This window comes from Ambystoma mexicanum, chromosome 3p (genome assembly GCF_040938575.1).
Source record: "Ambystoma mexicanum isolate Mex_15411 chromosome 3p, UKY_AmexF1_1, whole genome shotgun sequence".
Classification (NCBI taxonomy): Eukaryota; Metazoa; Chordata; class Amphibia; order Caudata; family Ambystomatidae; genus Ambystoma; species Ambystoma mexicanum.
The window spans coordinates 742,050,341-742,066,118 of NC_090925.1; the positions used below are offsets into that span (position 1 = coordinate 742,050,341).

Here is a 15,778-nt window from a genome sequence, read left to right on the forward strand (position 1 = left end):
CATGGCTATCACTTTGGGTCTCCGGTGCTTCCCCGGGGGAGCACCAGAGATCCAAAGTGAAAGCCAAGGCAGGCAGAAACACAGCACGTTTGTGTTTCCATGCTGCAGTGTTTCTGCCTACAGCAGCTTTCACTTTGGAGCTTTCGGGCTCCCCGGGGGGAGCCCGAGAGCCCCAAAGTGAAAGCTGCTGTAGGCAGAAACACAACGCGGTTGTGTTTCCGTGCCGCGCTGTTTAGAAATACGTTTTTGTATTTGTAAATGCCGCTGGATTTATTCTGTATGCTGCAGCTTTTGCTGAGTCTCTCCTGGACTCCCTCAGGGTTGGGGGAGCCCAGGAGACTCCCAGCGAAAGCTGCCGGTGTCAGAATAACAACATTGTTGTATTTGTGATTGCCGTGGTTTTCCAACCACGGCAATCACAAATACAACAACGTTATATTTTTAATTGGTGCGCCTCGCTTTTTGCCTTCATTTTACGTTTTCTGTGCTTCCCTGGGCTTGGGAAGCACAGAATACGTAAAATGAAAGAGAAGGCAGCCTCGCCAGCTCTGCTTAGGTTGCAGTAAGCAAAAGCTCCCAGTAGGGGGGTTTTGCTGCTTGTTTAGTGCCGCAAAGGTGGAGCCAAGGAGACTGCCTGAAATCACAAAATGGATGCCACCTAGTGCTTGCAATTTTAAAGTTTGAGCTTCATTTGCTCGAAACTGTGCATAGGGACTTAAAAAAATATGTATTTTAGGTATTTGTTTTATTATTGGCCATCTTTTTGGCCAATACTATTTTCTGACCGAACCATTCCTTTAAGCTGTCAGGAACAATCCCATTTGTCAATGATTTGACAAATTTGGTTCCAAAAGGAGTCCACTCCTGGGCAAAATGCTTTGCTGCATATGCAAAAAAAAATTTATAAAAAAACAAAAACTTACCGGAGTCCCCGGCAAAAGGGGGGGGGTGAAGGCCGCCTCTCAGCCGTGAGGAGGCTCTGAGTGGGGACGGCCCCGCTTCGAGCCTTCTCATTGGCTGAGGGGCTGCCACGCCCCCCGCCGGGGACAAAGGCCGTGGAATCCCAACGGAGGGATTCCCGGCCTGGTAATGACTCGGCGAGGGCCAATCAGAATGGCTCTTTCATTCTGATTGCGCCCTCGCCGGGTACTAATGGAAAATAATTCCCTCGGACGATTATTAGCAGCTTTGACCTTTTTACCCAAAAAATCTTTCTTCGCCTGAAAAAATAGCCAATTTATAGTCGGTAAGTGCCTTCTTTACCATGGCTTTATTCTACAGTGTCTGCATCTTCTGCCATTTACAGTTAGTCCTACTAACTAATTTACGCATCGGAATTAGACTTGGTAGAAAAAATGGGTAAGAGATGCTCCTATTTTTACGTTTTAGAAGGGCAGCCTTAGCACAAATAGCACTCAATGTCAAAATGCCTGTTGCCAAGAATTCTTCACGGGGGAGTGAAGCGGCGATACAATCAAGCGCCTCCTTCATTTCCTATCCATTGATTCTATCAAAATCTTTGGCTTTCCGAGAGAAAAGTCGGTCTGTCTCTTTAGTTAGCCTTGTCGCACATTCAGAGACAGGAACTGCACAAAGTGGTCAGTCCAGTGGACAGGAGTAAAGGGCAAGTGTACCTCTGGCTAGAATTACACCTAGACAGTGGCCCTTTATGTGTGAGGGTTGAACCCCCAGTGGGTGAAGTCCATGAATGTTTAAGAGATCCCATAATTCTTTGGAATCAGATTTGGTTTGATCATCCAGCCAGTATTCCTGTCACCTGTAAATAATACTTCCTTGTGTTTAGTACCTTCACTGATAAGAAAAAGGTCAAAACTCTCCCGAAATTGCTTTCAGGGCCCCGGTGGTCCGTAGGCCAGAATTATATGAATAGCAACTTTAGGGGAGATGTGAAAGGTGAATTGGCCAACCTGGGCATCATCCCCCCCACTCAAGAGCATGTAGGTGTGAAATATGTAAAGCAGATTTATAAATAATTGCGATACCTCCACCCTTTTTTTCTGCCCTGTTAACATATTTAATCAGGTAGTCCTCGGGTACTAATTCATGGAAAAAGATCTGGGAGGCCTTGGTAAACCAAGTTTCCGTAAGTAACAATAAATCAAGATCATGGTGTAGGATTAGCTCCATTATTTCCATGGCATGAGCCCCTGCTGATATAGAATTATTAAGTGCAGCGTTAAAATTTACCATTTGTCCCTCCACATCTGGATGGGATATTCTAGTATGTTTGGCAATATTTAAAGCCTACATTTACTCACCTTGAATAGCATATTGCCATTGGTTTACTTACCATAAGCATTGTATTGGTTTTTATAATATTTTTGACTGCTAGTAGTACTTATCTTTCTAAAATATTTCTTTTTGCCCGTGTGTGTGTGTGTATATATATATATATATATATATATATATATATATATATATATATATATATATATATATATATATATATATATAAACCTTTATTTTTTACAATACATCAGTGTATAAGTGTTTATTTGGACCAGATGTATGCTACATGTTCTTTGTATCTCTACAGCCTTCTCTCCCTCCTAAAATGAGCCTGGCTGCTCTCTCATTGCTACCAATATATCAGGTGGTACAGGGCTGTACTAAGAGTTGGAGTTTCTGTATTGCCCAAGGTATTCCCTTTTCTCCAACTCCTCCTTTTTGGAGACTTTAACATCCACCTGGATGCTTCCTGCCCCCCTCTGGACTCGTTCGTGACCTCTGCGACTCTCTTTCTATTCTTTTCGACTCACTCTGCAGGGCACACTCTGGATGTTCTGATCTGATCTCCTCAGACCTCCCTCTTTCTATCCCTCTCACCACTCCTTTCTCCTGGAGTGATCACTTTCTCCTTTCCTCCCATCTCTCCCTCTCTACCCCTCAGGCTAAGCCAACTCCAGCACTGCCACCTACCTTCTCGGTAATCCGACCCATGAAGCGTGTGTCAGTTGAGGCTTTCTCCACCACTTTCTCTCCCCCTCCTCCTCCTTCTCTGGCTGACTCGCATCCTGACACAGACCTTTCCATGCTCCGCTATTCTATCTCCGATACTCTTGATGTTCTTGCCCTTGTCATGAGGATCTGCTTGAAGCCCAAAGCCAAGTGCAACTCCTGGTATGACTCTGACCTAGTCACCCTTAAACACAAGTGCAGGGTGGTTGAGAGGAAATGGCTAGCTTCTTGCACATCCACTGACAAACGTGCCTGCCGCCTGCTCCATGGGCAATACCAGCTCTCTGTCCGCACTAAGAAGAGAGCCCACATTCAAGCCCGCGTCTCTGTGACATCTAACAACTCGGCCAAACTCTTTAAAATCTGCAATGAGCTGGCCATTCCTGCTGCAGTCTATATCTCGCTTGTCCCATTCCAGGCCCTCTGCACGGCCCTGGCTTCTCATTTTATCTCTAAAACCCATTGTGTCCACCCTTTCGTCCTCTCCTCCTCCTTCTACTCTCTCCGTGGCCACCGCTCCTCCCTCGTTCTCTTCCTTTCCTCTGTTCTCCCCTGACGAGTCCGATCTATGAAAGTCTTGTCAAAACAGGCTCTTCCCTGTTCTTCCAAAACCATCAAGGACCACATTGACACTCTCGCTCCTGCCCTGGCTGACTGCAACCACTCCTTCGCCACTGGAGCCTTCCCTTCCCCCCTGAAGCACTCTTGTGCACCCTCTTGAAATGAAATGATATTTTATTTATATCGCGCTCGTAGACAGAAGTGTTTCAGAGCACGACCAGGCAAAAAGGGAGGGGAACAAGGGAGAAAAAACAGAAAAACTGCGATCTTACTAGGCTCAGTGACATTTAAGAAAGCGCAAGTGCATGGAAAAGGAAAATGGGGGGAAAAGTGCATGGAAAGGGGAGAGTGGAAAGTGCTAGGAAGAGGAGAGAAAACATAAATTAATATTAAATAGAATAAATAATACATAAGGGCGATAAACCATGGTAGTGCAGCCAGCAAGTGGCAGGTGAAAATTAGTCAGAAAGGTATATCTGATAAGTGCAGAAGAAAAGTGGGAAGGGGACTGTATGGGTACAGATACAGAACCCTAGTGTAGATGGTGGCCTGGAGGCAGTGCAGGAGGGTGGCAGGGTGAGCAGTTATCTGGGCCCGAAAGAACAGAGGGTGGCCAGGTGCACGATGCCAAGAGAAGAAACAGATCAACAGGGGAGAAGGGGGGAAAAGGCAGAGGCAAAGAGGAAGGTCTTGAGAAGTTTCCGGAACCAAAGATGTTTTTCCTCAAGTTTCAAGGTGGCCGGGAGGCTGTTCCAAAGGGAGGCACCAGCAGAAGACCGAGATCTACGCCCAGCTTGTTTTTTTGCAAAACAACTAACCCTGAGGGAGTTAGAAGTAGAAGAGCGAAGGGCTCGAGAGGGGAGGTATTTACGAGGGATAGTTGAAGGTATTTTCGACCCAGGCCCCAGAAAGCCTTGTGGACAATACAGAGTGTTTTAAATGTAATCCTTGCATCCACTGGGAGCCAATTAAAGGATTTCAAGCCTGAAGAGATACGATCCCAGGGCTTGAGGCCAAGGAACAGTCTCGCAGTCCTGTTCTGGATTAGTTGTAGAGGGCGGAGAGTGGAGGCAGTTAGATTTAAAAAGAGGCTGTTACAGTAATCCAGTCTGGAAAGAACCAGTGCTTGGGAGACAGTGAGCTTTTGAGGGAAGGAGAGGAAACGTAGAGTTACCTCTAAGGAGGCGAAGTAAACCGTTTTATTTTTTGGAGACATCAGTGATGTGTTCGGAGAAGGAAAGTGTAGAGTCAAAGATAACCCCAAGGTTCTTAGCCTCACAGGTGGGTGTGGGAGGAGGGCCAACGGAGGCCGGCCAGAGAGTGAGAGGAAAGGATGGAGATGGTGTACCAATAAGGAGGATCTCAGTCTGGTTGGCATTTAGACATAGATCATTGGCGGCACACCAATTTTGAATGGCGATTAGACAATTTGAGATGAGGGAAGGAGAGGAGGAGGCTGAAGGAAGCCTGAAAGTGAGTTGGGTGTCATCAGCATAGCACTGGAAAGTTGAGCAGAACATTGAGATGCAGTAAGCGAGAGTTGCCAGGTATTGATTGAAAAGCCAGGACGAGAGGATAGACCCCTGGGGGACACCACATGTGGAGAGGGAGATAGAAGATAGGAAGGACCCAAGTTGTACTTGGGAGGGTCGATCAGAGAGAGAAGAGGTCAGCCAGGCCAGAGCCTGATCAGTGGTATCCAGGTTGTCATGAAGACGATTGAGCAGGGTGGTATGGTTGACCGTGTTGAACTCAGAGGAGAGATCAAGTAGGATGAGGACAGAGTGATTGTTAAAATCGAGGTTGGAGAGCAGGATTTCACGGATGTTCAGGAGAGCAGTTTCCCTACTTCTGGCAGCTCTGAAGCCAGATTGGTGGTCATGGAGGGAGCCAACAGAGTCGGAATGGAGATTAAGCTGAGAGATGGCCAGCTTTTCCAGGAGCTTACCCAAAAAGGGAGCAATGGAATTTGGGTGGTAGTTTGCCAGACATGATGGATCAGCAGTGGATTTCATGAGGAGATGATGCACAAGGGAGTGTTTAAGAGGGGAGGGGAAAGAGCCATATGCAAAGGAGAGGTTGCAGAAATCAGCAAGGGCCGGCGCAATGGTGTCAATGTGGTCCTTAATGGTTTTAGAGGAACAGGGTTTTGATGAGGGTTTCATAGATTGGACTTGTCTAGATATCTCATCCGGGGAGAAAAGAGGAAAGGAGGAGAAAGGGGGATGGGGTTAGCTGAGGGAGGGTCAGTAGGCTGAGAAGGAGAGGGAGGAGGAGGAGGGTGGACAGGATGTCCTGGGTTTTAGAGAAAGTGAGAGGCAAGGGCATTGCAAAGATCCTGGGAGGTGAGAGGAGGGGTGGACACTGCAGCAGGCTTGGCCAGCTCCTTGCAGATTTTGAAAAGTTCGGCTGAGTTGTTAGATGCCACAGAGACACGGGCTTGTATGCAGACTCTCACTATTTAAATGGCTGGTGGCAGGAGTTTACTTTTTCCTACCATTGTGCTTTTCTACCGCAGGCTGAACCCTCAACTGCAGTATAGCACTCATGGGTGACCATTTTGTCAAAATGGCCCCGGTCTTCTTTTTTCGCCATTTTCTGTTTGTGAGATCTTTCTTGGGTTTAACTCTGTGTATTGAGGCAGGTTTGAGCCCTTTGTTTGTCTTGCCTTTAGCGGGCTTCAGACCTGAAGCCTGCCCCTGGCTCGAGTGTATCTGGAAGGACAGAATGGGAGTGCTGCTCCCGAAACTCCCCTGTCCTTTGTCTCTTAGAATGCCTGAATGAAACTAGTCCTGATTGGCTTTCTGTCCTTTCTTGACAGCCACCCTGCTGTGTGATTGACAGCCTAAGCTGTGTATGAATGGGAGAAACCTGCTTAAAAGGCGAGGGTTTTGGGACTACAGGCAGAATCGACCACTGGGAGAAACACCCGATGAAGAAACTGTGAACGAAACTTGCTGCAACCTCCTGAACCTTTGAATTGCCCGGTGAAGCCCTGCTGCTGTGCTGACCTCCTTTTTCACCACGACAGAGAAGCTCCGGACGTAACGACTTCTCCCCTTGGGCTAGTGGGACCAACTAACCCAGAGACGAACTCCACTGAACCACCATCCCCAACTTGCTGTGCCTCTGTTGCTGCGAGAGCCCAATGCCCCGGGTCGAGTGTCCGTAGTTTGCAACGTCTGCTCCGGAACGAATCCAGCTAGAAGCTCCTGGAGCCTCCTAAGGAACCTCCAGAAGCAGGACCTCCAGATCCAGAGTCCCCTCACCAGAGTGCAGGAGTGAGGGAAGTCCCACCAGTGTCCGAGATGCGCGTCAGTGCTGTTTGCTAAGCGCTGAAACTGCGAAGTGCTGCTGACCCGAAAAGAGCCTGTAGCTGCCTATGACCTTCCCTAGTACTGCCGCAGGAGCCCTCCAGACGTCCTCCCTCTTGTCCCCACGACTGAGGCTCAGGAACCAGGGTCTGCATCGCTGTAGCAAGACTGAATCCAGCTGGACCACTCTTCTAACCAGAAGTACTGTTTAGGCTTGGGGTATTTACCTTATTGTGTTCGACCTAGTCATGCTTTTCTCTCTGAGTAATTGCATTCTTTTTCGAGTTGATTTCAACTCCCTTCTCACAAGTTTAACAGCTTGTAACCCTATAAATGATTTTTCTGAACTCTCTAACTTTGCACAGGACTTTTGTCCAAGAAGTGTTTCAGATATGTAGACCGTGTCCAAACCACTTTGGCTGTCCTGGCTCCCTAAAGGCACTCTTTTAAATCCATTTTCTTTGATACGGTTTGTCCCTCGTAGGTGGTAGCTTGTTGTATACTGGCACTGCTGGGAAAGACCTATCTAGACTTCATTGGAGGATTCAGCTGTCCTCACAATTACTGAGAAATTGTTCTAATCTTTTTTCTATCTTAACCTTTTCCTTTCTGCAACTCCGTCTACAGAAGTGTATTGGTGTGATATATAAATGCAAATAATATCCTTAAGATTTAAGTCACCTCAGGGTGTAGGAGTAGTGTATGCAGCATATCCAAAGATTATCCACTGGCTGTATTTGACTCTGAAAAGTAATGTTAAAGTGTTTGATTTGTTACAGCGAATTGCATTTTTAAAGAATGCTTATTTAAAACTGACTTTAAATGACTATTTATAACTGAAACCTTGAGTATAAGTGTTACTTGGCTACTTGTATTTACAGATTTCAATTGTACAGCTCACATTTACCCCTGTTGAGATAGGCCTGGCTGCTCAGTCACACTACCAACTTGTGTAGTACAGACCTATACCAAAAGGTGGGTTACCTAATACCAAGCAGATACGTGCTGTGTAGTCTCACCCAGTGTGACTACACCAATTCTTACCCAACAGTGTTGTGCCGGTCAAAGAAGATTTCACCATGGTGGATTACGGCGCCACAGCGGCTTCCATACTTGCTCTCGCTTGCCAAGGCTGGCCTTGCCCATGTAGCAATCAATGTAAACCTGGCCGCCATCTCCTGGTACACCAAGACTCCGGGCAAGCTCTCCCTGCGGTTGCATAGATTCGTCAAAGAGCTCCTCCAGGGCCACTTCAGGACTTCCTGCTTCTCTGTGGAGCTTAATGTGGTACTCTCCAAGCACATGGGGCCACCGTTTGCACCTATGCATCAGGCTCCCTTGAAGTTTCTCTCTTGGCCAACCGTGTTCCTCGGGCCATCACTTCTGCCAGGAGGGTTGGTGAAATATAGGCTCTCTCATGTAAGCTCCATATTCGTTGTTTCTCCCAGCAAAATTGGTTCGAAGCACTCATCCTTCCTTTATGCCAAAGGTCCCGTCAGACTCATGTAAACAAGCCTCTGGTACTACCCGTTTTCTTTGCCAACCCTTTTTCACCTACTGAAAGATCTTTGCACTCGCTAGACATGCTCGTGCCTTTTAATTCTATATAGCACGCATAAAGGACTTTCGAAACTTTGGACCTGTCGGACATGGGGAAGGCACAATCTAAAACATCCATATCCAGATGGCTCTCCGGCTGGATCATGCATTGCCATCAGCTGGCCAACAGACAGTTGCCATGCAGACCGAGGGCCCATTCTGCAAGAGCAAATCTACTATGGCATTCCTCTCTTGTGTTCCCTGCTGGGTATCTGCAGGACTGCTACGTGAGGTCTACACACCTTCACAAAATTCTACTGTGTTGACAGGGATTCCAGGGTGGAATCTCGTGTCAGACAAGCAGTGCTTCGCAAAATGTTTGCATGAGGCGAGTCTGTTCCATGGGTTTAACTGTATTGCTTCTGTTGAGCTTTGACACCTCCCGGAGTTGTGTAAGTGTACTACTGTGTAATCGTATTCATAGCTTGTGAATCCATGTAAAACCCTATTTTTTACCTGTAACTCTTGTTCTCTAGCATGGGTCTTACATGGATTCACATGCAAACCCTCCCTCCTTCCTCTCCATGGCTTCTTGGTTCCTACTGCCACTTTACGTGCACAACCAAATCTGAAGATGGCCTCTAGGAGTGGCTAAGGAGGACGAATGTCATTGGTTGGGGCAGTATGACCCAAAGTGACAGCAGAAGGCTATACAAGTGACTGCAGCTTTTAGCTTAAAGCTAAACTGCTTTATTTTACTTAGGATTCCCAGACTGACGACAGGGAATATTCATAGCATGTGAATCCATGAAAGACCAATGCGGGAGTGCAAGAGTTACAGGTAAGTAACATGTTCCATACGGTCTATTCCAACCAGCTGATATATGGGTGCTCTTTCAAAATGTCCTACTAGCTGTACACAAAGGAACACTGTCCATGAATGACGGACTGAAACCCCATGGATATCAGGATATACAATGTTTAATGGTATTGCAAATGGTACTACGTATCCTGAAGCCCTGGTTTTACTACACTGCCATGTGGCAAATGGTAATGTATTGCTGCCGCTCCCTCCGTTCGTGCTGTAGTGTTTTTTTTACTGATAATCCCAATAAAAATCCATTAAAAAAACAAAACCAGACAATTTCTAGTTGAGCAGATGTGTGCTAACGTACTCCTGGGATGACTACAACCAAATTTGGTGTTCCAAACATCTAGTTGGCATTGGACATTGCTGGACACCATAACCGGTCAGGTCTCAACTTTGGAACACTGAAAATACTTCTCCTCAAAATCACTTGCCTTTAACATCCACAACATTTTACTGATCTTCTAAGAACATAAAATCTGATTTTCAAAAACCTCTGTGTGGCCATTCACTTGTTGAAAGTTGTTCAACTGTATCTGTGACAAATCCTTAGATGTCGTCCCTTCTCCCATGAGGGAGAACCCTTCTTGCGTGGCCAGGGCAGTCTGGCCACAGTCCAATGATCCCCCTGCAGGAGGATCACATGGGGAGGGAACACCCTCATGAGACGAGGAGAGACATGTTACACTTCCGCCACGATTGCAGCACCCTAAGCCTCTTACCCTCTCCATGGTGCAAGACTCCTCCATACTTCTATGTATTCGAAAAAGGTAGAAGTTTGTCCTCCTTTCAATTATCCTCAGACGAAGAAGAGCAGTCCTGACCTCCTGAAGAATAGTACTGCGATGAAGATGTGCAGAGTGCAGATGACCCGCAGTGAGCAGACCAGCCTATTCAGTTTGCCAGAACCCGACAAATAAAAAACAAGGAAGTACTCCCAATGAGGACCAGTCTTCCCTGGAGGAGCCGCGAGGAGGAGAACCATGTTTGCTACATCTGGAAAAGACGTGGGACGCCCAGGGCGAGGTAGAGCACTCCAAAGCCGGTCCGAAGATACTGGCTGGAACGGCCGGCTAGATGACTTCCTGAAGGAAGGCCGTTGCTGCGGAGCTGCCGCAGTCTATGCAGACCCTTTGCAAGCAGCACAAGTCCTGGAGCTGACTGAGGAAGCTGGGCGAAAGCTGACACTCTCGCGAACCAATCCCACAGGTACGCCAAGGGTCCGGGAACGGCTAGAAAGCAGAAGAAGCTCTGCCAAGCACAAAGGGGGAAGGAATACCCTGTACCTAGGACCCTGATAAGCAGAGGTGGTGGTGGCAAGCGAGGAAGGGGAGAGGAATACCGCGAACCTAGGGTCTGGGACCCTGAAATTGATTGCGAAGCTGTTGCGTCTTTGGTCGTATATGGTGGAGCTTGGCAGGAGAAGTAAACCAAGCCAGCCCAGAAAGATGGAAGGAAATATCCCAGTTGCTCATCTTCAAGGTTACAGTACCTGGGAGAAATGTGAGCCAGGTTGACTGTGCAATGGGTAGTACTTGGCAGGAGAGTACACCAAGCCTACCTAGAAGGAGAACTGTTAAAGCCAGGCAAGTCTGGGACTTGCATCCATATAAAGGACAGTTGTGGCAGAAGGTAGTACTTAGCAGGAGAGTACATATGAGAACAACAGCTATAACTGCTCTTCTTAGTCACAGTAGCAGGGAGAAGAGTGAACCCAGTTGGCTGTGCAAAAGGAAAAGAAACCTGGGGAAGGGAGACTAACCCTGGGATAGCGACAACCCCATGACAGAAATTAACATAAATGCCCAACAGTATCCGGCACGACGTCCTTTCATCGTCTGCCTTTTCATCCCCAGGCTTTTCAAAGTGCACATTCCATCGAATGTGCTCTTCGAATTTTTTAGGGGGGGTGGGAAAGGGCAGATAAGGGTTTGGGCGTCTGGGCAATGGCAAGAAAGTATGAGAGAGGGATTGGGGGGTACGCCCCCCCCAAAAAGAAAAAAATGATGAGCACATTCGATGGAATGTGCACGTTAAAAAGCCTGGGGATGAAAACGCAGGCGATGAAATGATATGGAACCCAGTATCCAACAACCTCACCCACTCCATGAACATTAGCATGTGCCATACTTAGATAGAATTGTGAATGTTAGCAAGTAACACATTTAGATAGAATTGTCAAAATTAGCCTGCGCTGGGCCCAGACAAATTGTGAATGATAGCAAGCACCACATTTAGATAGAATCGTGAACATTAGCCTGCGTCGCATCTAGATAGGATTGTGAAGGTTAGCAAGTGCCACACTCGGATAGAGTTGTGAATATGAGCCTGAGTCACATCTAGACAGGATTATGAAAGTCAGCCGGTGCCACATCTAGATAGAATAATGAATATTAGCCGTTACTACACCTAGACTGCATTGGGAATATTAACAATACCATATTTAGATGGAAATGTGAATGCTAGCTTGATTCGCGTCTAGACAGGTTTTTGAAGGTAAGTCAGTGCCCCATCTGGATATAATAGTGAATATTGGCATGCGTCATATATAGACAGGATTGTGAATATTAGCCAGTACCGGATCTAGATAGAGATGCTGAGATATTCACGAGCCACACCTAGAAAGAACGTGGAAATTTAGCACATATCACCTATAAATATCGAGGCCAATAACCAACCCACTAACAATCTCACCCCTCTGCATACACCTCTCAAACTCTAACCAACCACAACCCTAAAGCACAACAGATAGTTGCCCTTAGTTGCTCAGCTATCATTACTTCTAGGTTTCCCAGAGAAAGTTGTGAGAAACCCTTTTGCCAAGTTGTCAGTTCCCCTCCCATCCCCACCTCTTGAACACTAGGCAGAGCCTAAACAAGTATTCCTAAGGAATCTTTTCAAAAGCTTGTGAGTCTGCAGAGAATGCGTTGCTGGAAAAGTTACTTGCCAGCAACAGTAGCTTTCAAGAGATGGCTTCACTCCATATTCAGAAAACATACTATACTGACCTGGGAGACCGTTATTGCATAGGTAAGCTATATACATGAAGTGAATGTGATTGCCTATGTGCATAGCATTTTGCAAACTCTCTGCCTACTTGCCTCAAGATTTAAAGAGGCCATCATTTTTTGCCAGAGAACTAAAGGCATGGTCTAGTAAAACATTTTATTTAAAAAATAGATGGGCAACATAAAAAAAAATACTAGCATTCTCTTTTTTAAAACTTCCTATGTAAAATTTTCAGCTATTCAAGCTCAAAATTCGCAAAAGCAAGCACATGGGCGCATCCAATTTGTGAAATGGATGCCCTCCTGTGCTGGCTTTTGCTTTTGCGGCACTAATGAAGGAAAAGCCAACCAGCTGTAGTAAACAAAAGCTACCGCTGGGTGGCTTTCCCTTCATTAGTGCTGTACGCGGAGGACGGGGACCGGAGACCAGAGCAGGAAAGTTGCAGCTGAATCTCGGTAAGTGCTATTTATTTTAAAAAAAAAAAATAAGCACTAGCTGCAGGTTTTTTTCTAAGTTTTCCGGGCTGGGGGAGCCCGGAAAACTTAGAAATAAAACCGCAGCTTTAAAAATGTTGTATTTATGTTTGCGGTTGCTTTTGAAGGGACCGCAAACATAAATGCAACGTTATTGTGTTGGAAAATGCTGCGGTTTTCCAAAACAATAACGTTGTATTTATGTTTGCGTTCGCTTCAAAAGCGGCCGCAAACATAAATACGTTTTTAAAGCTGCGGTTTTATTTCTAAGTTTTCCGGGCTCCTCCAGCCCTGAAAACTTAGAAAAAAACCTGCAGCTAGTGCTTATTTTTTTTTTTTTTAAATAAATAGCACTTACCGAGATTCAGCTGCAACTTTCCTGCTCTGGTCTCCGGTCCCCGTCCTCCGCGTACACCACTAATGAAGGGAAAGCCACCCAGCGGTAGCTTTTGTTTACTACAGCTGGTTGGCTTTTCCTTCATTAGTGCCGCAAAAGCAAAAGCCAGCACAGGAGGGCATCCATTTCACAAAATAGATGTGCCCATGTGCTTGCTTTTGTGAATTTTGAGCTTGAATAGCTCAAAATTTTACATAGGGAGTTTTAAAAAAGAGAATGCTAGTATTTTTTTTTATGTTGCCTATCTATTTTTTAAATACATTTTTTTACTAGACCATGCCTTAACTCTTCAATGCATTTCCTCTTGGAGATCAATAAAAAAAAATGCATTGTCTGATATTTAGTCTTGTGTCAGGAAATCATTAATGACTTCTGAATTTGTGGATAATACCTTTGCTGGAGAATTAATCTCACAAGTGGAATAACAGTAATTTAGTTCTCTGTGGATGATTGCACATATATGCTTAGACACAAAACTGAAATGGTTCTCTTTTAGCAAAGCGTTGTGCTAGTCTTCCATCTCCCAGAACTCAGTATTGCTTCTCAGTCCTAACAGAGTCTTACTGAAGTGTTTTTTAAAGTGCTCCCATTTGAAGCACACAAGTCTTTATAATATACCCACGCTATAGAATTATAATTATTGGCAATTAACTGCTTTCCTGCGTATCATAGGAACTAGCAAGGACTGAAAGGAAAAAAGAGCTGACAAATTATTTTTTCATTACGGTTATAGTGCTTCTTCCCCTTAAGCTTCTTTCTCAGTGTGCTTCCTCTTCTGTTTACCCCCTTTCCATTTGCCATCTCACCGGCTTACTATACATCCCCCTTTCTTGTGTTTTACTTTCTTTTCTCACATCTTTGCGCTCCCTGCTCTTCTTCCTCCACTTCTCCTTACTGTCCCTCACATCTTACTACTCTTCTCGTCCTGCTCATTGTGCAGTCATGTCTCATTGCTTTGGGACTTTTCTCCCCTTTACTTCGTTCACTGTCTCTTCTCTCTATCCTGCTATTTTGTCTTGCTCATCTCTTCCCCTTATCTTTTCCTTTTTTCTCTTCCCCTTATTCTCCTGCCCTCACATATTTTCCAGTCCATCGATTCTCCCGCTCTTAGATCTCTGCCCTTTGCTTTGCATTCGTTTCCTGACCTTCTCTTACTCTAACTTATTTTTTTCTTGCTCTTTTCACCTCACAGGCCAAGCTGACTTGCCCGTGCTGTAACACTCGGAAGAAGGATGCTGTCCTGACCAAGTGCTTTCATGTCTTCTGCTTTGAGTGTGTTAAGACACGCTATGACACACGCCAGCGCAAGTGCCCGAAGTGCAATGCAGCCTTTGGCGCTCACGACTTCCACCGCATCTACATCAGCTGAGCTATGTGCCATGTACATGGGGCAGGAGCAGCAGCCAGAAAGGCCACCATGTCTGCGGCTAGCATGGCCATCACATCTGCAGCCGGCAGGGCCGTCAAGTCTGCAGCCAGTAGGGATTCTGTATGAAGAAAGCTGCGCCTTCACGTCTACAGACAGCAGTGTCTTCATGTCTGTAGCCAAGCAGGCACTCCTCTGTCTCTGCAGTCAACTGAGCCATCTCCCAGGTGCCTAAAGCTCAGGGCCCACCTCCATGTGTCTGCAACTAGCTGGGCGATCAAAGACTTGTCTGCAGCCATTAGCCCTGATTGTGAATCTGGCGGAGCATTGTTGTGTGAAGGACTTAGCAGGGCACTAGTGTGACTGCAAGTGCTGCAGAGGATCACTGTGTCAAGGACCCATCAGGGGACCCTTTGTGACTGCCTTTTTTTAAGACTACTTCATCAATCCCTTTATCGGATTAAATGATGGGGGGCTGAAAGATATTCCGGAGTATGAGGCGTCAACGATTCCACCTTCTTTATCCAGCAGATGACCCAGCAGCTCTCATTAGGGACTGTTTAACTGTAACTTTTTTTGTCTTTGGGTAGTGGTGGGTGTTAAAAAGAGCTCATCTGGGTCCATCCCGCCACGCCTGTGGAGCCCCTTGACGAAGTAATGTCACAAAAAGCAAAAGCCCTCTTGAGGGTCTGGACACTCCTTCCATGTCAATCTGTTTTCCGTGGAAGATAAAGCTAAACAGATATGACAGTGCTTCTGGCTCTGTGGTTTACTTTCATTGTGTCTTGTTTAAGAGTGGAACAGTGGTCATACATCTAAGGCCCTGTTCATGTTCTTTGGCAGAAAGGGGGGGCTCTAGGGAATTGGGCTGTTTCATAGGTCAAGAGCTATTATGCACTGAACATGGGAAGATGCTGACCGATGGGTACACAGTAGTAAGGCCTCTTGATGAAAAGGGTATCTGCTTTATTCAGCCTAATATACTTTGGATTTCACAAACTTCACTTTGCGCTTCCCAGCCCCTCGCCAAACCGTTAGTCAATAAACTGTCTCACCGATTTAAGATGTATTTAATGTAATGTACAATTATTGATTGTTTCAAGGAGAGAGAAGTATCTAGTAGCAAAAGAAAGACTGGTGCAGGTTTTCTATATAATTTTTAGTCGAACTGTGCCAGTGTTATAAGCATCTGAAAAAGTAGTCTTCCTTTGGGAAGTCCAACTTAACCATAACTACAGAGTAGCTGATGCTGTGATGTGTTGTGTGTGCGTA

The 15,778-nt window shown here is 46.0% G+C and overlaps 1 protein-coding gene across 2 annotated transcripts in view; it reads left to right on the forward strand.

Moving 5' to 3' along the window:
* Positions 1-15,259, forward strand: part of RNF40 (ring finger protein 40) — a 1,006,396-nt gene extending 991,137 nt beyond the window's left edge. For both annotated transcript variants that reach the window (XM_069651635.1, XM_069651636.1), the window contains exon 20: positions 14,333-15,259. In XM_069651635.1, coding sequence (XP_069507736.1) covers positions 14,333-14,509 — 177 coding nt within the window. In that variant the 3' untranslated portion in view covers positions 14,510-15,259. The remainder of the gene's footprint in view (positions 1-14,332) is intronic.
* Positions 15,260-15,778: the final 519 nt, after the last annotated feature.